The sequence below is a fragment of the Delphinus delphis genome, chromosome 16 (genome assembly GCF_949987515.2).
Source record: "Delphinus delphis chromosome 16, mDelDel1.2, whole genome shotgun sequence".
NCBI classification, from domain to species: Eukaryota; Metazoa; Chordata; class Mammalia; order Artiodactyla; family Delphinidae; genus Delphinus; species Delphinus delphis.
The window spans coordinates 74,303,756-74,325,683 of NC_082698.1; the positions used below are offsets into that span (position 1 = coordinate 74,303,756).

General features: G+C 39.3%; 1 protein-coding gene across 2 annotated transcripts in view; it reads right to left on the bottom strand.

The window, feature by feature from the left end:
- Positions 1–21,613, bottom strand: part of BMS1 (BMS1 ribosome biogenesis factor) — a 46,093-nt gene extending 24,480 nt beyond the window's left edge. Inside the window, exons 1-13 of one of the 2 annotated variants that reach the window (XM_060034986.1) lie at positions 21,557–21,613; positions 19,456–19,665; positions 18,537–18,727; positions 17,455–17,534; positions 13,787–13,975; positions 13,008–13,150; positions 12,146–12,267; positions 11,640–11,833; positions 10,439–10,578; positions 7,664–8,424; positions 7,347–7,448; positions 6,283–6,440; positions 1,111–1,192 (exon numbers count right to left, since the gene is read on the bottom strand). In XM_060034986.1, coding sequence (XP_059890969.1) covers positions 1,111–1,192; positions 6,283–6,440; positions 7,347–7,448; positions 7,664–8,424; positions 10,439–10,578; positions 11,640–11,833; positions 12,146–12,267; positions 13,008–13,150; positions 13,787–13,975; positions 17,455–17,534; positions 18,537–18,727; positions 19,456–19,631 — 2,338 coding nt within the window. In that variant the 5' untranslated portion in view covers positions 19,632–19,665; positions 21,557–21,613. Of the gene's footprint in view, positions 1–1,110; positions 1,193–6,282; positions 6,441–7,346; positions 7,449–7,663; positions 8,425–10,438; positions 10,579–11,639; positions 11,834–12,145; positions 12,268–13,007; positions 13,151–13,786; positions 13,976–17,454; positions 17,535–18,536; positions 18,728–19,455; positions 19,666–21,330; positions 21,463–21,556 lie in introns of those variants that run through there. The other variant, XM_060034985.1, reaches the window with a different exon arrangement.
- Positions 21,614–21,928: the final 315 nt, after the last annotated feature.

Consider the following 21,928-nt stretch of genomic DNA (forward strand, 5'->3'; position numbering starts at 1 on the left):
GGGTGCTGACTGCAAAGGACACAGACAAACATTTAGGGTGTGACAGAAATGTTCTTATTCTCGTTTTGGGTGATGGATATAAATGTATGTAATTGTCAAAATATATTAGGTTGAACATTAAGCTATACCTTAATTTTTAAAAGTGCTTTCCTTGAAAACAAAACCAAAAAATTCCTTTTCTAATCCCACAACTAACAAATACAAGAAAAAGAAAAAAAACAAACCTTGTTAATTTTTTAATCATGAGAAAAATAGTAAAAAGAAAAATAAATCCAAAAGTTATGGATCTAACAAAATAGAGAATGTGCAAATCTAACTAAAACACACACAAAAAAGGAACAATGTTAGAAATGAGAAAGTGCAAATAACAGATGAGCGCTTTATTCTGTTATAAATTCAAAATTTCACTGAAAGTCTTGTCAGAAAATATTATGAAGAATATCTCATGGGCTTCCCTGGTGGCGCAGTGGTTGAGAGTCCGCCTGCCGATGCAGGGGACACGGGTTCGTGCCCTGGTCCGGGAAGATCCCACATGCCACAGAGCGGCTGGGCCCGTGAGCCATGGCCGCTGAGCCTGCGCGTCCGGAGCCTGTGCTCCGCAAAGGAAGAGGCCACAGCAGTGAGAGGCCCGTGTACCGCAAAAAAAAAAAAAAAATCTCATGAAAATGTCAAAATATAAACACAAAAACCACAACCACCACTACAAGAAAACCAAATTTGACCAATGATCATAGAAGAAACTGAAAATGTTTCTTAGGAAGCCTCTACATACTTATGCATGCCTGCCAAAAATGCTTAACCTGAATCTTAACGTGAATCTAACCACAGCACATAAACAAGAATGACTATTTTTAACAATGCATGATAAAATTTATGGAGAGCTTCCCACTCTTCTTCAATGTCCATATCTAATAAGTCAACTAACCAGAGGGAGAAAATAAGACCATCACGAAAGGAGGAACTAGAATGTTACTCCTGTCAGAACTCTTGTCAGAGTTCCCCAGGCCATTTCACAAGTGACTAATATTTTCAAGTTGACTATTAAAGATATGGAAGAAAATAATATAGAGAGAAGGCAGTCTTCTCTGAAGAATATAGCCGTTTACTTACCATCTTCTGCTAAGATCTTGGCTGCATCTTTATCCTCTTCCCACTTCCCAGTCACGAAGCAATCTCTGATACTGTTCATAACCTTATACAGAAAAGTCAGCTTAGTTGACAGGCTCCAGTCAATTCAATAAATAACTGCTTTGAGAAACAGTAGGTGACAATTTGCCTTTAAATACTTTTCAAGACAGTTCTATGGATATTTTCATTCCAAGTGGACCTATGAAATAACTTTGATGTATATAGTATAACAACAGATATAAAAACATAAATATTATAGCATTAACCAGTGGATAGGGAAAATAACGTCAGCCCAGTGACTTCATAAGTAAACAAACAGATATTTACTAATTCGTTAATCCAGACTTATCATGGCTGTTTGAAAACGTAATTCCTCTGCCAAAGACAAAATGTCTTGTATGAGCCCAACAGTACAAAGAGTATTGACGAGGCTCCCAGTCCCAGATCTGCCAGATCATCCAGTACACACATGTAGTGGATGCTGGATGCACCTCTCAAACACAGGCTAAAACTTGTACACAACTCTCTATTTCAGACTGCTTCCTGGGGAACCTGACTTAGGACAGCACATGTCAGTCACTGCCAAGGGCTCAAAAGCACATATAAAGAAATCTTCACATGGGTCCCGGCTTTCAATCACATTTTGATCATGATTCACATTTTTCAGATACAACCTCACTCTCAAAAAGTAGCCTTGAAGCTAGCACAATTACAATGGATGCAAAAGCAAATCTGCTCATTTATTCATTCTTTCATGCCTATAATCACTCAGTATTTACTGAACATCTACTCTGAGCCAAGAAGCTTTGCAGGCACTGAATGGCAAACTGTTCCAAAAGATCCTTGCTTTCATGAAGCTTAACAATTGACTTAGGGGAACCAGGGACCAAATAAATTTTAAAAAATAGATCCTCCAATATAAAAACCCTCAACAAACTTAGAAGGGAACTTCTTAAATCTGATAAGAGGCATCCATAAAAAACCCCACAGTTAACATCACACTTAATGGTGAAAGACTGAGAGCTTTCCCCTTAAGATCAGGAGTAAGACAAGGATGTCTCCTCTCATCACTTGTATTCAACATTGTACTAGGCGTTCTAGTCAGGGCCATTAGGCAAGAAATTAAAATAAAAGGCATCCAGTTTAGAAAGAAAAACTATCTCTATTCACAGGTGGTATGATCTTGTATATAGAAAACCCTAAGGAATCTACTGAAAAACTATCAGAATAAATGACTTCAGCAAGATTGCAAGATACTAGATCAATATACAACAGTAGGGCTTCCCTGGTGGCGCAGTGGTTGAGAGTCCGCCTGCTGATGCAGGGGACACGGGTTTGTGCCCTGGTCCGGGAGGATCCCGCGTGCCGCGGAGCGGCTGGGCCCGGGAGCCATGGCTGCTAAGCCTGCACGTCCGGAGCCTGTGCTCCGCAACAGGAGAGGCCACAACAGTGAGAGGCCCGCGTACCGCAAAAAAAAAAAAAAAAAAAAAAAAAAAAAAAATATATATATATATATATACACACATACATATATATATATATATACAACAGTAAACTTTATTTCTATACACTAGGAATGAATATCCAAAAATGAAATTCAAAAAACAGTTCCTTTTACAATCACATCAAAAAGAATACTAGGAATAAATCCAACAAAAGACGTGCAAAGCTTATACTCTGATAACTACAAAACATTCTTGAAAGATCTAAATAAATGGAAAGGCATCCCATGTTAACAGATTAGAAGATTTGGTATTGTTAAGGTCTCAATACTACCCAAGTCAGTGCAATCTCTATCAGAATCCCAGTTGGTTTCTTTGCAGAAGATTCTGCAAAGAATTCTTTGATTCTAAAATATAGAAAACCCAAGGGATCCAGAAAAGACAAAACAATCTTGAAAAAGAACAAAGTTGGAGGATTCACACTTCGTGATTTCAAAACTTATTACAAAACAATAGTAATCAAAATAGTATGGTACTAGCATAAGGACAGATGTATAGATCAATGGAATATAATTAAGAGTCCATAAATAAACCCATGTATCTACGGTCAAGTGATTTTCACCCCGGGTGCCAAGACAAGGCAATAGGGGAAAGAACAGACTTTTCAACAGGTGCTAGGACAACTAGATATCCACATGCAAAAGAATGAAGTTGGACTCATCTCACACCAAATACAAAAATTAACTCAAAGTGTATCCAAGACCTAAACGTAAGAGCTAAATTATAAAACCCTTACACAAACCATAGAAGTAAATCTTCATGATTTTGGATTTGGCAATGGTTTCTTAGATATGATACCAACAACAACAAAAATACAGAGAAATTGGACTTCATCAAAATTTAAAACTTCGTGCTTCAAAGGGCACAGAAAAGATAACCTACAGAATAGGAGAAAATATTTGCAAATCATATACCTGATAAGGGACTTGGATCCTGAATACATACTCAATGATAAAAAGACAGATAACCCAATTTTTTAAATGGGAAAATAGTATGAATAGATATTTCTTCAAATAATATATACAAATGGAAAACAAGCACATGAAAAGATGTCTAACATCATTAGCCACCAGGAAAAGGCAAATCAAAACTGCAATGAGATATTACATCACACCTCCTAGAATGGTTATAACAATAAAAAACAAGAAAAACAACAACAGGTAATAACAAGTGTTAGTGATGTTATTCCAATGTGGAGGACTCAAAAGCTATATATACTGCTGGTGGGAATGCAAAATGGTGTAGCCACTTTTGAAAAAACAAAAGGGAGAACGTATAAGAAAAAAACTTCAGGGGACTTCCCTGGTGGTCCAGCAGTTATGACGCCGTGCTCCCAATGCAGGGGGCCCGGGTTTGATCCCTGGTCAGGGAACTAAATCCCGCATGCTGCAACTAAAAGATACCGCACACGGCAACGAAGATCCCGCGTGCCAAAACTAACACCCCACACAGCCAAAAAAAAAATGTATTTTTTTTAAATAAAGGAAAAAACTTTAACTGTTTTTAGTAGTCATATTAATAGAAACATGTGTAATGTTATTCTGACACTTCTATGTATAAATAGGATAAAGCAAATAATTACACAATTTTCTAATTTAATCATCTTCAAGTTCAAACAGGAACTAATTCTACAGTGGAAAAACAAGAGATATAAACAGGAGATAAAAGATTAAGTAAGAAGCCTGTAGTCCTGAATCTGAATTGAAAATGTATGTATGAATTTTCCTAGCTCTGGTCACTGAAAAGGCCTAGAAACAATGACCAACCCATAGCAATGAGTATACATAGACCTAGACTGTGATGTTGAAATACCATTTTGTACTAAGAAAAATCAGGACTTCTTATGGCTGTTTCCAAGTCTGGCATCAGAAATGTACAAGATGATACTGGAACACCTTATCATATCAGACAGCAATGAAGCAATCTAAGGACTATTAGGATCATGTCAAAAGGACTCAGGAGCCAATTTGAAGAGACTCTCACTGGTCACAGATGCGATAAATATGATCATCAGCAAGGATAACAAGTGCAGTAAAAGGAAACACGTCAACTATATTTAAAGTCATAAGTTAAAAAAAAAAACTTAAAAAAAAAAAAGAGTCACCTTTGGAGAATTGTTCGGAAAACTGATAAAAATAATCAAGCATTTATACTGCTTATGTGGAACTGGGTAACCAAATAGTAGATGAGAAGTTTCTCTTTATAGAAGTATTCCAGCTAACAAGAGGAATTTGAACAAAATATCACCATTTTACATCCTTAACAAATTAATGGATCTAGGCATTGAGCATCAATAGCTAACACCACAAGATGACTTTATGTGCCTCCTAATGAAAAATCACCACCACCTAGGAAGCAGTCTTGCCAAAAAATCTGAGAACAAAAAACGAAAACCTCAAACCTAAATCTAATCAAACTTCTAGATGCATTGTCCAGAGGGTAGCTACAACATGTGGTTATTTAAATTCTAATTAAAATTAAACAAAACTTAAATAAAATTAAAATTTTAGTTCTTCTGTCTCACTAGCCGCATTTAAAGTGCTCAACAGCCACAAGTAGCCACATAAGACAATTCTTTACCCATCACCATAGACAATTCTATTGGTATTGCTCTGTACCAATTTATAGGACATACAGAGAAGAGTGAAGTCTGACAGACCGCACATAGGGATGCAATGCGCCCAGGAAATCCAGAATATGAGAAACCCTACACATCAAATACTTGGTTTCTTAAACAAGTGAAAAGGTAAGGAAAAAAGAGATGGGTGGAGGGGAATATTGTAGATTGAGAGATTTAAAAGGCATAGAGAAAAATAAACAAAAATAACCTGGTAAAACTAAACTTTGGTGTTCACTGATACATACTTGAAGGATGAAATTATAAAGAAAAGAAGGAAATGATTACCCTAAGAGTCGTGATTCCTTCTGCAGGGAGGATAAGCCTATGACTAGGATGGACACATGGTGGTTACAGAGGTACTCACCTAGTAATCCATTAAGTTAAACAATTACTTTTATGTGGTTTCTATAATCTGTATTAAATTTTACCCAAAAAATGCTTACATAAAAATCTCGTAAAGTGCACAAGTGCCACCCAGTGAATTAAAATACATAATATGATAGTCATTGGGCCTCCCTGAGGAGTGACATTTCAGCTAAACCGAATGATCAAAAGAAGTCAGCCTTGGGAAGATCAGAAGAACATTTCAGAAAAGAAAACAGAAGACAAGAGGTCTAAGATGGGATTAAACCTGGCAAGTTTAAGAACTGAATGAATTCTCTAGTGTGACTAGAGGGTGATGAGTGGGGGAAGAAAATTTACCAGTGTCATGGATTCCTGTTTGCTTACAAATAGAAATTATAAATGTTAACTCAGGGATACTATGTATCTCCTAGTTATAAAACACAAAGTACCTCAAATGTATGAAAACCTACGTGCAATGCTTCAAAATAAAGATTAACAATACTATTCACACTAAGAGTTGAAAACTAACACACCATTGTAAAGCAATTATACTCCAATGAAGATGTTAAAAAAAACACAAAAAATAAGAAGCAAATAACAGGTAGGCAATACTGAAATCACATAATCTTTTAAAAATATTCCCTAATTTTCTCATAAGTCAAACACACTATTTATATTCAGCCTCACCTCCTCCAAATCCCAATCATGGGGCACCTCCACATGAAATCTGGAGCAGTCCAAAGAGTCAGCCTTGTGCTTACACTCGCTGGCAGACTGGCTGACACGAAACAACCCTCCGAGCTCTTCCTTGGTATCACCATCTTCTTCTTCATTATCCTCTGTCACTAAAGAGACCACCATCATAGAAAAGTGAGAATAAATCCACCCACTAGAGGACTAGGGACTGAGGGTCTCTGTTTGCAGTAGGTATGGTGTGTGCCCCTGAGCGCATCAGCCACAGACACAGAAAGGCCGTGGAACTACTGCTGAGCAGCTCTGGAGGACATCTGCCCTCCTGCAAGGCAGCAGCAAAGTGTCCATTGAGGAGGGAGAATACTGGGGGATGGGGCAGGGAGGGGACATTTAAAGACAGAGCTTTCAATTATCATAAAGAGTTTCTCTTGAAGAGTGCTGAGTCTCTAATCACTAAGAGTACTTAGACAAAACCTGAATGGAAGTCAGTAAATACCAACCCCCGATTCCATGCTCCTACCTCACATATACTCCTTGGCCTTGTTCTAACCATACAGTAAATAGGGACCACAATATCAGGTTCACCACATTATTTTCTGCATTACTGAGTCAAGCTCTTTCCAAAAAGAACATATAGACAAATTTAATAAAATATAAAATCAGAGGAGAAAGGCAAAAGGAAAAAACAGAATGAGTAATACAGAGCACTCATTCTCAGAGAGGAAAAAACACCTTTTCAGGCAGAATTATTTTTCTGGTACTAAATTCTACAAAAAAATTGATGAAGGATTTTCTACAGGGAGTACAAAATGACATAATGAAGACTATTCTTATCAAAAGTTTTATGGCAAACCCATAAATCTACTTCATACGACTGATTTACAGTCCTCATGAGCTGATGATTAAAAACATCTGCCAAATATAAACTAGGACGCCCAGGAATATCTTATGGATATCAAAAGTACCACCCAAATCCTCTAACCAATTTCTTCATCTCCTTTTCAGAAAATAGTCTAAGAAACTAAAATGTTTTTAGATCTGAACCAGAGCTCCTTTACCTGTCCCATAAATCAGCTTTCGAAGGTTTGGAGTTGTTTGTTGCTGCCTCAGAAAGGCCTCAGCTGCCTTCCTGGAAAGGTCTTCCTTCCACTTGAGGGCACCTGAAAGGACCAACACAGACATCAGTTAATTCTGTTTGTCTGTCCTCTCTGCTTCAAGCTCATCACTCATTCATCCTGAAATCCTTTAATGAGGTGTAATACTTGAACAGTTAACAAAGTCTCCAAAACAGCAGACCCCAAATGGTAGACATTCTATTTGTAGAACATTTTCAGTGCCAAGTTTGTAACAGCAGTTAAATTAAATTTAAGCATACCTGAAGTTTCTGTGGAATAGTCATTTTCTTCCTTATAATCTTCTTCCTCTCTGAGTAAGTCTTCTATATCACTGGTCTCATCAGTTAAGTTCTCTGACCCCAGTTTCTGACTACTGACCACTTGAGAAGGCTTTGGAAACTTTTTCCTAATAACCTCTTCATTTTCTGAGTCCTCCTCCTCTGTACTGAGAGAGTTTTCTTCAGATTCATCTTCAGATGCAAATGCCTCTTCAGCTGTGCAATGACCTGAATCTGAAGTGGTGAGGATTGCTTTTTTCATTGTCAAAGACTTCTCCAGATTCAAACTATCACTCAGATCATTAGTTTGTAACAGTCCTGGCTTACCACCTTCTCTAACAGCTTTTGATTCTAAAATATTCCTCTCTTCCTCTGCAGCGGAATCCTCTTCTTCAATGCTTTCATCAGCTTCCTCTGTTGCTTCTTCTACTGAGCTTCTCTCAAGGTCATCATCACTGTCAGCAAACGCTGGCAAATCCACCTCAACGTCTTCTTCCATCTCAAGTTTTTGCCGTTTGATACCTTTACCAGACATATACTGTTTACCAGTCATTTCAGCATCTTCCCCCTCTTCTGTTTCATCATCACTAGAGCTATTTTCCAACCTGTCACCTTCAGACATTTCTTTATCATCTTCATCATCACTATCTCCAGAATCATCTTCTTCATCTCCAAAAATGGCTTTCCGACGTACTCGACCAGTTTTTAAATCCACCTGCTTTTCCTCTTTTGGCATCCACAGCCTATATTAAAGAGAAAATGCAAAATAATTCCATTTGTATAATAACCAGCTAATCTGCAAGTCAATAAATATGCAAAGAAATAGAAAATAATGTCAAGGAATGGTTTTAAATGACATAGCATATAAAGGAATGATGTGATAAATACTGGAATAGTTAATAAGCAAACTCATGCATATTTCCTTAACACCACTCTACAAAAGAACTTATAGAGAAAATAAAGAGATAACCTTTATTAAAAAACGTCTAATTTTAGAAAGAAACTGCTCAAAAGGGAAGTGAGTGCTTAATAGATCTTTTAGAAGACCCATTAGTTCCAAGCTTGAAACAGATGATCCTTAGAGAAATGGCTGACTGAAGGTCCAAGGCAGGGAAAGTACAAAATAAGCCTGGAACATCCTGCTGTCAGAAAGCAAAAAGTGCTCAAGCACTAACAGGGACACACCAAAAGGACACAGAAGACAGACAGAAGGGACAATATAAGCATCACAAAGACTAGTGATAGCAATGGGATAATAACAAATATTTTTTTAAAACTCCATTCGTAAACAGTGATACTAAAATAAAGGGGTGAAAGCTCTTTGTTAAAGAATGCCAGGGCTTCCCTGGTGGCGCAGTGGTTGAGAGTCCGCCTGCCGATGCAGGGGACACGGGTTCGTGTCCCGGTCCGGAAGGATCCCACATGCCGTGGAGCGGCTGGGCCCGTGAGCCATGGCCGCTGAGCCTGCGCGTCCGGAGCCTGTGCTCCGCAACGGGAGAGGCCACAACAGTGAGAGGCCTGCGTACCGCAAAAAAAAAAAAAAAAGAATGCCAGCTAACGAATGGAGAAGGAATAACTGACTAAGAATATTCCCATTTTGAAATCACCAATGCAATGCTTGATAAAGAATCATCAAGATGCCAAAAATATAGGATGAAATAAAAAACTATCAAGCTATTTAATGTAACAGTATTATATAAAACTGTAAAAAAAACAATTAGAAAAATACTAAAAATTGTACTAAAAGAGAATGGATAAGTTTGAACACATCAATAATAACAAAATGATGACTATATATAAGAAACTATATAGAAAAAGGAAATGTTCACAATATAGATATAAAAATTTTACCTGTATTATAACTGTAACTATGTTAGAGTATCCATGTACACAAGGATAATTACAGGAATGCTCAAAAATGAAAAGAGCTAATAATAATGATCATAATAACAGGGATATTTTAGTGATACTTCTTATCTGTCAGGCACCATGATAAGTAGCTTATGTGCACTATTGTGTTTAATCATCACAACTCCTGTGAGATATTAGGAAATTAATTGATTTCCTCAAACTAGTAGGCCCACTGCACTTAATTACCATGCTATACCATCTGCTAGTTAGAGGGCAGCAGATGATTTTTTCCAAAAAATTTTTCCTGCTTTTGTATATACTTATAATAAATGATACATTAGATGATCTCAATCATTTTCAGACTAATTTTTATTGGCAGTCATAAACCACTACAATAAAACCAAAATACCCACTATGTATAAATATACAAATTCCCAACCCAGACTGGTAATAATTCACATAAGCCCTATATTAGTGGAAATTAAGCCACAGGCGATATTACAACACAATCTAAGTAAAAATTTTAGAGACAAGGTATGTGGCTTCTGGACAGCAACCTGAAAAAGTTCCCTGACTCTGCTTGTTATTTTGGCCGTTAAAATAAAGCCAAGTGGCCTCAGGACTCCTAAGAAACAAAAGCAACCTATGGAAAAGGTTTTGTGAAATTTAAGGAATATTCTGAGTTTGTTAAAAAACTGAATCCTTCATATGATTTCAAGAAAATACTTCCATGTAATGTCACATAAGTAAAGAGCCCTCAGAAATACAAGCATGTACAAAGCAAAAAGCAAAACCAAACAACCTGGAATGAATCCCACCAAAACGTTTTATGATGGCAGAATGATGTATGATATAACCTTATGTAATATAATTTTTTTTTTAAGAACACAAAAACAGCACACTTACCCTTGATTATCTATATCCTCTGACACCAGTGGTTTGGAATCAGAAAACAGTGTCACTCTACTTGAAGCCATCTTGGCATCAATAGTGGAATGGGTGGAAATGAGACTCTGGACCAGTTCTTGGGTGGGCCTCACCTCCTCCTGTCAAGGTCACCAAGAAAGGGAAAGTGAGGAATGCACAAGGATTCTGAAGAAAAATACACTGGTTTCAATCAGTTTCTCAAAATTACCTTAAACACAGTTCCTGAGAACCTTTCTTACTGCCTCAAAAAAAAAAAAAAAAAAAAGACGACGAAGAAAAAGAAGAATTCTTACAAGGCCTAAAATTGATCTCTGTCCTCATTAAACTTTTCCAAAGTGCATGGAGTATACAGTCTGATAACCTAAATACTGTGTTGCCAATGCTACAGAAAGCATTTACAGAAAAATCCCATTTCAGAACAGTCAAAGAAATAAAAATCTGGAGTCTACATTTTTTAAAAATCTGTTACCTTTGATACAAAAATTGCACTTCAAGGAATTTACTGCATAAAAAGACCCCTCCCAGTGGGCAAAGCTGCATGTGCGAAGGCACTCACTATAGTACTTGCTCAAACCAGGGGAAACTGGGACTGAGCCCCATAGCCCTCCAAGGATTGGTTCAGTAAACAAAGTTTATCTATACGATGAAATACTACACAGCTATGAAAAAACTGAAGCAGTTCTATGAATACTAACAGGGGAAAAACAGATTCACATATTCTTAGGTGCCCTCAAAATGTTGCAAAAGCATTTACAGTTGGATCCCATATAACAAATACTATTTCTAACACACACACAAATACCATATATATGGTATCTGCAAATAATATATAATAATTTAGATATATAATCTAAATAAATATGTATATGTTTAGAGAAAAACAGAAAAAAAAAAGAGAATGACCAAAGAGAGCTAGAAAACATATTGATTTTATATGATGAGAAATGGGAAGTACAGGCACCAAACTGCTTCCAAAGCTCACATTGGGGACATGGGATCCCCTGTGTGTCTCGGCAGCAGGAAAGTATGGAGGATGTGACTTTTACTTTCCGCTTGGTGCAATTTAAGTATTTTGAACATTTACAATATGCACTGTGGCCTTTATCATAAATGTGACTAAAGATAAAAAGCTTCAGTAAATAAAAGGTGACTATATAACTTCCCGTGACTTCCCTCTCACCGATTCCTGGAAGCCATGGCTGCCCCCAAGGTCGACATAGACCGCATCTTTGTCATACAGCACACCACCAACTCCAGAGAAAGGTGCATACACCAACTTCTCCTTCTCATTTAAACAGCGCTTCTTTTGCTGTTCAGGAAGGGCACAGGGGTCTGGGAGGAAACTGACGTCACTCACAGCAAAATCTCCTACACCTGGAAAGACAGACACAGGAAGATAGCTTCAAATGACAAGTGACTGGTGGCAGAAATGGCCCACAGTCGGAAGGCTTCAACCACAACAAGGGCACGGTTTGACACTAGCACTGTATCTCTTTAGCTAAACACCATCAGAGCAGAGGAAATTTGGTCAACTCAACACCTTGGGTGGCCAATGCAGAGCTGAGTTAACCCTTAAAACCTCCAGGAAGATGGCTCTATCTTGTTTGGCCATTTTTCAGTTTTCCTGAGAAATGAAGTCATCCCAAGAGTTTTACAAATATAGTATATTTTACAACAAAAGGATACCTGGTATGTGAATTTGGCTTTTATTTTTCAAGTGTCCTCCTCTTAGATAACCATAAAGAGATACCTTTCGGTCACACTTGATATTTGTTCGAATATCTTCTGGGTTTGTCAAATCTTCCATCCTAGAAAAATAAAACCCAATTATATGGCAGAAATAAATGTCATAGTTCTTGTACCTCTCTTCACATTTCAGTGATTCATCACATTCAGTAATCCACTACACATATTGTTTAGAAAAGTATAGAAAATACAGAAATAAGGGAGCAGAGTTCACCATCTACCAGGGGCAAAGGGAAAAACACATGACTGCATCTCTCTCAGGCTCTACAGGATACACATTCCACAAGCAAGACACCAAAAATGGGAAACAACATGGCCCTGGAGTTGAGGAAAAGTAGAGAACATATCCAGAAAAACTATTTATGGAAGAAGATTAAGCTTTGACCTGGATTTTTTAGTGTGGCTTGGATTTTGGCAGGTGGAGAAAGGGTTTTCCAGGCTGACAAAATATATGAAAAAAGCATAAAGGAAGGAAAGCACAGGGCACATCTGAGTGACTGGAGCACCACGGTCCAAAGGCAGCATCACTGAAAATTAAGGATAAAAAAGCAGGATGGGGCCCACATCCTGTAGCCTTAAATGCTTCAGAATCCTCACATTTTTCTAAACATTTCATACTTTACTCCTGAAGCCACAGCATCTTTAAGTAATGATACAAAAAAAGCAGATATTTTCCGTCAAGTACAGTTCTCTCACCACTATTCAATAATAAGACAAAATAAGCTCTATTATTGTTCTTTTCCAAACTTTTTAGCTTTGAAACATATGGGTCAGGAAGAAAAAGTTTGCATTCACTTTTTACCTGTCTGCCAGGATATAAGGGTGAGAAGTCTGCCATGTAAGAGGCCTAAACTTCATAACTGTAATAAAACGGCCCAGATTGTGAATTTCTTGGTTTTGATATTCTCCGTGTACCATTCCAGATAGGTAAAATAGCTTGGCACCCTAAATATTAAGAAAAACAAAAAATTAAATTTCAATGAAATTCTTGTCAACACTGCACCAAAATAAAGGCCTTTAAATAAGAAGCAATCCTAAGAAAGGGAGACTTCTAGTGACCCACTATGCCAATGCTTCCAGAACTTCTCTGGCTTCTTTCAGGACTCATCTTTTTAGGGCTTTGTATGAACAGAACTGCAAATATATTTAGTTTCAAGTCAAGCAGTGGCATCTATCTGGAGTATGGATACATAAGGAACAGTGAGGCTCCTGGGCACAGAAAATATTTTATGACCGATGGGACACAACACAGTAGTATGGGGGAGAGGAAGGAGTGGCAGTATGTGTGCGCTATAGTTCCTGGTCCTGTAACAAGGAAAAACTTTGGACAAATTCTATTAAATCACAAATCCAAAATACTTAGAGCCAGACACTGCCTGGTCCTGGGGGATGCAGAGACAAATGAGACACATCAAGAGGTCTGGAATAAAGACTATCTCAAGGAAATATTCTAGGGACTATGAACAGATATAATAAAGAAACTAAGGAGGTGATCCTGTAAAGATGTTTGTTAATCTCTCCCACTCATTCTATTTTTAAAGGATTAGAGTGTTAGTATTCAATAACTAATTCGCTTCCTACCGGGTAGACTTCTGTCCAGAACCTGTGTTTTAGTCGCTTCTTTGTCTTCTTCAGTTGCTTATTATACTTAAAGGAATCTAGGTGAGTGAGAACGCCCATAATTTTAGGAAAGCCATGTACTTGACAGATGTTTAGGAACTCGAACGTTTCCATTTCAAACCCAAAGCTGGCATCTATAAGCATCAGAACCTAAAAACAGAAGACACAATTTCTCAAGGAGGCTACCCAAAATAGACCATCACCAAACTATGGCTCATGAGCCAAATCTGGCCCATCACTTGTTTTATAACTAAAGTTCTATTGGAACGCAGCCAGGTTGACTTATTTACATATTGTCTACACCTACATTTGTGCTACAACCGCAGTTCAGTGATTGTAATAGAAACTGGGACCTACAAAGCCTAAAATATCTACTATCTGGCCCTTTATAGAAAAAGTTCACCAACTTCTGCTCTAGACTAAATTAAATGATTATTTAGGGAATCACCATGATAGAGAAAACACTATCCTTTGACTTGCTCTAAAAGGCAACTTTGACACAGTCTCAACCATGTTTCAAGAATGCGCATATATGAGAAATAACTCAGAAAGGGCCGGATCTAATTTGGCCCTTACCTGAAAAGTCCTCACTTCAAGAAATAAAATTTGTTTGTTTGTTTGTTTTTTTGTGGTACACGGGCCTCTCACTGTTGTGGCCTCTCCCGTTGCAGAGCACAGGCTCCGGACGTGCAGGCTCAGCGGCCATGGCTCACGGGCCCAGCCACTCCGTGGCATGTGGGATCTTCCCGGACCGGGGCACGAACCCACGTCCCCCGCATCGGCAGGCGGACTCCCAACCACTACACCACCAGGGAAGCCCAAGAAATAAAGTTTTTTGTAAGGTGTTCTTAAGCCAAATAACAGATCTCTAACAAGGAAACCAAATAACAGATCTCTGATATCCAAAAGAATGGGAGGAAGTGGTAATCAATGAAAAACATCAAAAACACGAAGAAAGCCAAACATCTTTGTTTCAATCTCCTCAGGGGAAAAAAAGTTTTCCACTGGGAAGTATGTAGTAAGAAAGCTCTACCTTAGAAGTTAATTGGTAACATGCAATTGCTCAGAAACTAAAAAAGTCTACCAGTTCAGAACTGAGTCAAAGGATAGTCATGGATGGTAATCTGTAAGAAAATATAAGTACATAAGATCAATTTTTAAAACTTATACTCTTCAAACATGCAAAACAATTTCATAGTTGATTCCTAGCGACTTAAGACATCTCTGTCCTCATCTTTCTGTAGCTAACTAAAAATAATTGGAAAAAAAGAACAGAAAAACTTCATCTTTGATTAAACTAGAGAACATTCATAATCCTAAACCACAAAATACATGAAGGTGGACCACTGAGCATTGTGAGGAAGCATAGCTGTGTGGGCTGGCTGTGGAGTATTCCTACACCCCATTTGATACCATGGCGTGACAAGTTGCAAGCAATCGGTTGTAGAGTCAGAAGAACAGGTGGGTGGCAAACAGTCCCTGAGCTGACAATCTTTGTCGACTACAGATAAGTAAAGCCTCTATTATTCCTCCAATGTTCATACATGTGTACGCGCACACACACACAAGCGCGAATCCATGTACTGTGTGCCTTCGCTGTGACTTCGGAAGCTTTATAACCCAGAACAGAGCAATCAACATTAAGCTAGGCTGGGCTTCCCTGGTGGTGCAGTGGTTAAGAAACTGCCTGCCAACGCAGGGGACATGGGTTCGAGCCCTGGTCCGGGAAAACCCCACATGCCGTGGAGCAACTGGGCCCGTGCGCCACAACTACTGGGCGTGTGCTCTAGAGCCCAAGCGCCTAGAGCCCACGCACCTGGAGCCCATGCTCCGCAACAGGAGAAACCACCGCAATGAGAGGCCCGCACACCGCAACCAAGAGTAGCCCCGCTCGCCGCAACTAGAGAAAGCCCGCACACAGCAACAAAAACCCATTGCAGCCAAATATAAATAAAACGAAAACAAAAACAAAAAAAATTTAAGCTAGGCTAAGTAAATAATGGTACATACAACAGAATACTTAAAAATAATGAGGTTGAACTTAGTGCTTATTTTACACCTCCAAGACATACTAAGTGAAAGAAAGCAAAGCACAGAACACTGTGTATGATAAACAGTGTGTGCTTTAAAAGGGTTATATGTGTATTTATACACGTATCTGGAAAATACTGCTGAGGGGGACTGAGAGACTAGGGGTCAGAGCAAGGAAAGCAAAATCATGCATCGTGCATACCCTGTAGCACAGTTTGAGTATCTTACCAAATGCATGTGTTCCTTTTTAAATCTTAAAAAGATGTATATGAAAGGCATCTTTCTTAATATGTGTATGCTTTTAAGATTAGTATACAATATATGTTACATAAAAGAGAAACTAATGACATGCTGAACTATTTCAATCATTTCAAGTACACAAGATTTAATAAGTTTATACTATTTTGTGTTGGCAATAACACACTTATTTTTATTAATGGCAGCATTACATATTCAAAATTTGAATGGTACTTATTTTCTGATATTAAGATGGTACAACTGTAACATCTATATTAAATTACTTTTTATTTTAGTTTTAGGAGACTTCCTGAGTCAAAGGGTAAAATCTGTAGCTCATTGTCCCAAACAGCTCTTCAGAGGTGTTAAATAAAAAAAAAACCAACGAGGTATCCGTTACCCCGCACTTCCTAATCAATATGGTTTAATTTTTTTTTTCCTTTTTGGCTTATTTTTGCTAGTTTTTTTTTTTTTTTTTTTTTTTGCGGTACGCGGGCCTCTCACTGCTGTGGCCTCTCCCGTTGTGGAGCACAGGCTCCGGACGCGCAGGCTCAGCGGCCATGGCCCACGGGCCCAGCCGCTCCGCGGCATGTGGGATCTTCCCGGACCGGGTCACGAACCCGTGTCCCCCGCATCGGCAGGCGGACTCTCAACCACTGCGCCACCAGGGAAGCCCTATTTTTGCTAGTTTTAAAGGTAATTAACAGACATTAACATTTCTGTAAATGCAATCAAGGCTGTACAATTTCCAGATGCTGAGTGCAGTACAGATTTTCTATTATAAACTCTGACAACTTCTCAAGGGTAATCCATGAGATTTTTTACCCAATATGGTAAAAAGATCCATATTTTATCATAATCATTAAGAACAGAGTTTCTGGCACCATCAAGAGCAGAATTCTCATCCTCAGAAAAATTGCTTAAATTCTGGGAGCCTCGACTTCATCATACGTAAACTAGAGATAACACCTACTTACCTCTAAGGCATACTGGGGGATTAGATGAGCTAAATTTGTAGAAAGCTGTTAGCACAGTGCCTAGTAAGGGTCCAAGAAATGGTACTATTATAAACTTGTATGTATGTATGCATATCTTAATGAGCTTTTATTAGCTACATTCCTTAAAGGTTTTCTCTGACCTACGGTCTACTTTTAGATTTCAAAATACATTTCATTATGCACATTCTATTTTTACTATAACAATTATTGCCATCATCAATTCAAACACATCTTTTGTATCCCTGATGATACTCATCATTTTTTTAATAATCTTAAATCTTTCTTCCCTTCAACATGGGATAAATAACTTATCACATTGCTGTAAATCCCCATCAGAAACCCATGCTGCCCCCAATGACTTACCAAATCCGCTACTTTAGCCAGATCAATCATCATGTTAATGTCACATCCACATTCAATAATGGTGAGTCTGCGCTTTTTACCTATAAGTGAAAAGATGAAAATTTTACTTTTAAAAAGCCTTGGAAAAAAATCTGTTAACTCTAATTATTATTTTTAATTGCATCTAGTAAAGCACCTTGTACATTCACAAGAGTATGCCAGAAGTTCATTTTTATAGGAGAAAACTGATCAAATAAAGTAAATATCAAATAAAGTAAATTAGTTTTCTTGTTAGGTTCTCTAATTTTAAAATAATATCAAAAGCCTACCCATAGGAATCAAGTGCTCAAATAGGTAAAATTCCAACTGGAATGGGCAGACAAGTAGGCTTCATGATGGCTGTGATCCTACTGTTCAGCAGTGGGCCAAAGCTTCTATCTCTATCAAAGCTTCCCCTGTTCTCACTACAGCGAAAAAACCCTCAAACCTAATGCAACAGAATGTTCATGGAGCAATCATTATTTCAAATTAAGCTAAAAACAAATCAGTCAAAATGATGGGAATGCCTTAAAGAAAAAGAAAAGCCTCAATCCAACTATATTATTACTATGAGAAGAGATTTCAGATTCTACCACTGCCATCTGGGAACTTGTTTCATCCTCCCTCAGACTTTAGAAACATCACCATTTCCCAGAGCAGACAAGTTCTCACAGGAAAAAGAAAGGAAAAACTCCCTCACTTCCACAAGAACGTGGCTTCAGGAGGGCAAACAGGTGCACCTGGTACATAGCAGGTACTCATTATCTGTTAAATGAAGGTGCTCACCATAACCAAGCCAGCCTGCCCAGGCCTGCCAAGCCTTTCAGAGGAGCACAGCTGGCAAATCCATTCAACAGTTACAATAGGTATACATCTACACCATTATTATCTCTGGGAATCTATCCTTTTCTGAAGCTACAGCCACCTTAATAAAAGTACAAGAGCAGTAACATGGAGTGACAATATTACTTTACCATTTACCAGTGAAGAAAATGTTAAACAAAGACATGCATGTCCCACAGATGACAACACCTGCCATGTCAGTCTGTGACAGCACCTCCTACCTGACACGATTGTCACAGGGCCTCTGATCTCTGTCAGCTTCTGCCTGGTAAAGTTCCGAATGAGGCACTGGATCAAAGTGCTCTTTCCAACTTTTGGAGGCCCCATCACCACTACCACTATTGGTGGGGGCTCTAGTGGAGTTCGATCAACCACTGGAATGTGATGCTTTTTTGTCTTCAAATCCTGAGTCCTATTTGTTTAAAAAAAAAAAAAGTAAATTCACTTTCAAAATATAAAAGGTATCATCCCTAGAAGCACAAACTTTAAAGAGAGCAGAACAGACAATATGTGAATACAATTAGCTTGTTAACTTCTGGCGCCAATCCAAATAACCACTTCAGTAAATATATACAACACAATAGCAGAGCTGAAAACTATATACACCTTAAATCTGATTGCCTTATTAGTTGACTTTAATAGTTTAAAAAGAAAACAAGAGGCAAACATGGAGGCAGTGTACCATAATAAATAAAAGGAGAGGCTATTGGGTTAAATTTGGCTCTCCTACTAGGAGAAGTTAATTCAATAATGTTTAAAGTACACTGCCTTTAAAGTACATATAATAAGGACCCATTAAATAAAGCTGTTTAATACTACATACTCCAATTATATGAAACATATCCAGAAAATAACACAAGCACACCTGTTACCATAGAGATTGTTTAAAGTTTACAAACAAAACAAATTCTATAAAGAAAAACTCTTTTTCTCTTGGACAAAAGAACCCAATCAGTGTGCAGATGCTGGAGGCAAAGTGACATCCACAGCAAAGACTTCTCACATTTCAGTAAAAGAAATATGACTTGCACCTCCATGTCCTTCAGAGTTGGAACAGACTCGTGAATCCAAACCTCTGGAGAGGCTCCTACTAGTTAAAAAGAATAATTGGAAGAACCACTAGACTCCAGCTAAACACACCTGTGAAAGGACCTCGCCATCCGCACAGCAGACTGGACTGCAAATGCTTTGGGGTTTCGCTTCCGGGCATCTTCCTCATCTCCAATTTGGAGATCCTGCAGACGACGTTTCTTCTTCTTTTCAGCTTTGGGCCCACTGTTTTTCTTTCTATGTTTCTTCTGGTCCTTAGTCTCCATAGTAGCTTTTTACCAATCCACAACTAACTCTAACCTACGGTGAGTTGGGTGGGGGCAGGGGAAGCATTTTACAATCCAGAAAACACCCAGAGAAAAACAGTAAATTTCATTTACTTCTTTACGAAGAGATATATATTTGTTTACCCAACAGGTGTGGAAACTGCTTAATATTATCCCGACTTTTGGCACTTCCCTGGTGGTGCAGTGGTTAAGAATCCGCCTGCCAATGCGGGGGACACGGGTTCGAGCCCTGATCTGGGAAGATCCCACGCGCCGCAGAGCAGCTAAGCCCATGCGCCACAACTACTGAACCTGAGCTCTAGAGCTCGCGAGCCACAACTACTGAGCCCTCGTGCCGCAACTACTGAAGCCGGCATGCCTAGAGCCCGTGGTCCGCAACAAGAGAAGCCACCGCAACGAGAAGCCCGTGCACCGCAACGAAGAGCAGCCCTCGCTCACTGCGACTAAAGAAAGCCCGGGGGCAGCGACGAAGACCCAACGCAGCCAAAGACAAATAAAATAAAATAATTATCACCAATTTCACTTATCTCTATTATGCTATAAATTAGTTACCTCTGCTTAAGTTACTTTTTATTTGTCTTAAATGTCTACATTAGCACTGTCCATTTCTGCAATGATGAAAATATTCTATATTTTCAGCACAGTAGCCACCAGCCACATGTAGCTACTGAGAACTTAAAATGTACCTAGTGAAACTGAGAAACTGAATTTTAAATTTTATTTAATTTTAATTAATTCAACTCTAAATTTAAATAGTCATATGTGACTAGTGGTTACCATACTAACTCAGCCCTAAATATCAACTGGACTAATGAAGTGGCCTCCAAACTTACACTATTTTTAAGATATTTTATTCTGAAAAACTAAATCATTTTAACAACCCTCCAACATAATAGCAGTATTACTTTTACAACTGTTGAATATGTAACATTTTCAAGTTCTAATACTCATCTATATGCCTTTAAAAAACAGCAGTATCTCCGTGCGTGAGATCTGACTGACTCTGGATGATGCCTGGACACCACATGGATTTGTAGAAACCCTTACAATGATTTCTGAGAGGCCCAGGAATTTATGGCCCATAAGTGGGAAACCACTGGATTAGAGAGTTCTTTAGAAAATTGGGTCGCATACAATCTGCTGCGCTTGCTTGAAAAAAAGAAGGGGTGGGGTGGGGGGGTCATTCAATAATCATTCAATTAAGGTACTGAATTCATTTCAGTTCGATATATATTTGCATCGGCCTATAATGCACTAGGCATTGTGCATGGAGACGGCTACAGCTGCGATCTGAACTAGTGGAAGAAATATAAACCCATGTCTTCTGTACCATGCTATAAGAGCCGCATCAGAAGTCTGCACAACCGCTGGAGGTCAGCCAGAGGTTTCCCACGGACACACACCAGAGGAAACAGAAAGTCCACATATACCAGCATAACGTCAAAAAATCCTAGCCGGGAGTCAGGAGAGCTGGGTTCTAGGAATGCTTTCACTAAACAGCTGTAGAATTCCAGAGACATTATTTTTCTTCTCCACTATATTTGGGTTCCGACTTGTACTGATGCCTTCCTCCTTTTTTCGGGGTATAGGGGTGGGAAAAGCACAATTTGGAGTCCACAGATCTGGCTCCGGTTTAAGTCATCTGCTAGGATTACCCCGGTAGGAAACCACCTCTCACCTCTCCCTGTCACCTCCCCTCCCGGTCCCGGCTCTCTGCGTGAATTCATTCAGCACTTCTCCGGCAGGTACCAAATATGTCTGCCCGGGCCACGAGGCGCTGCCCGGGGGCAGACTGTCCGGGAGAACCGAGCGAGGACCTTACCACGCGCGCGACTCGCGACCCTCCCGGAGTCCCAGCCCCGAAGACCCCACCGCCGCCGCCTAACCCAGCACGCGACCGTTACCGGGAACGCAACTGCTGCTCCTCCTCAGGCCCGCACAGACAGCGCCGGAAACGGAAATGCAACGTACCCGAGGACTCTACACGCCGGCGGGAAACAAGGAGGCCAAAGAAAGAGAACTGCGGAGGGACGACTTTCAGGGGAAGACCGAAGGACGGCTCGTGATTGGCTGAGGGCGGACGCAGGCAAACTCTGCGCGGTGCTCTCCACCTGGAGCGCTGCCGCGCCGCGAGGCGCCGCTTCGCAGCCCAGCGTCCGCACTGCACTGGTGATACCCTGAGTCTCCGAGCCCCGGGTGCAGCGCACGACCGAGTTCACCCGGAGGCCGTGGTGACGGTGCGGCATGGTACCCGCTCCCTGGTTCGGGACAAAAGC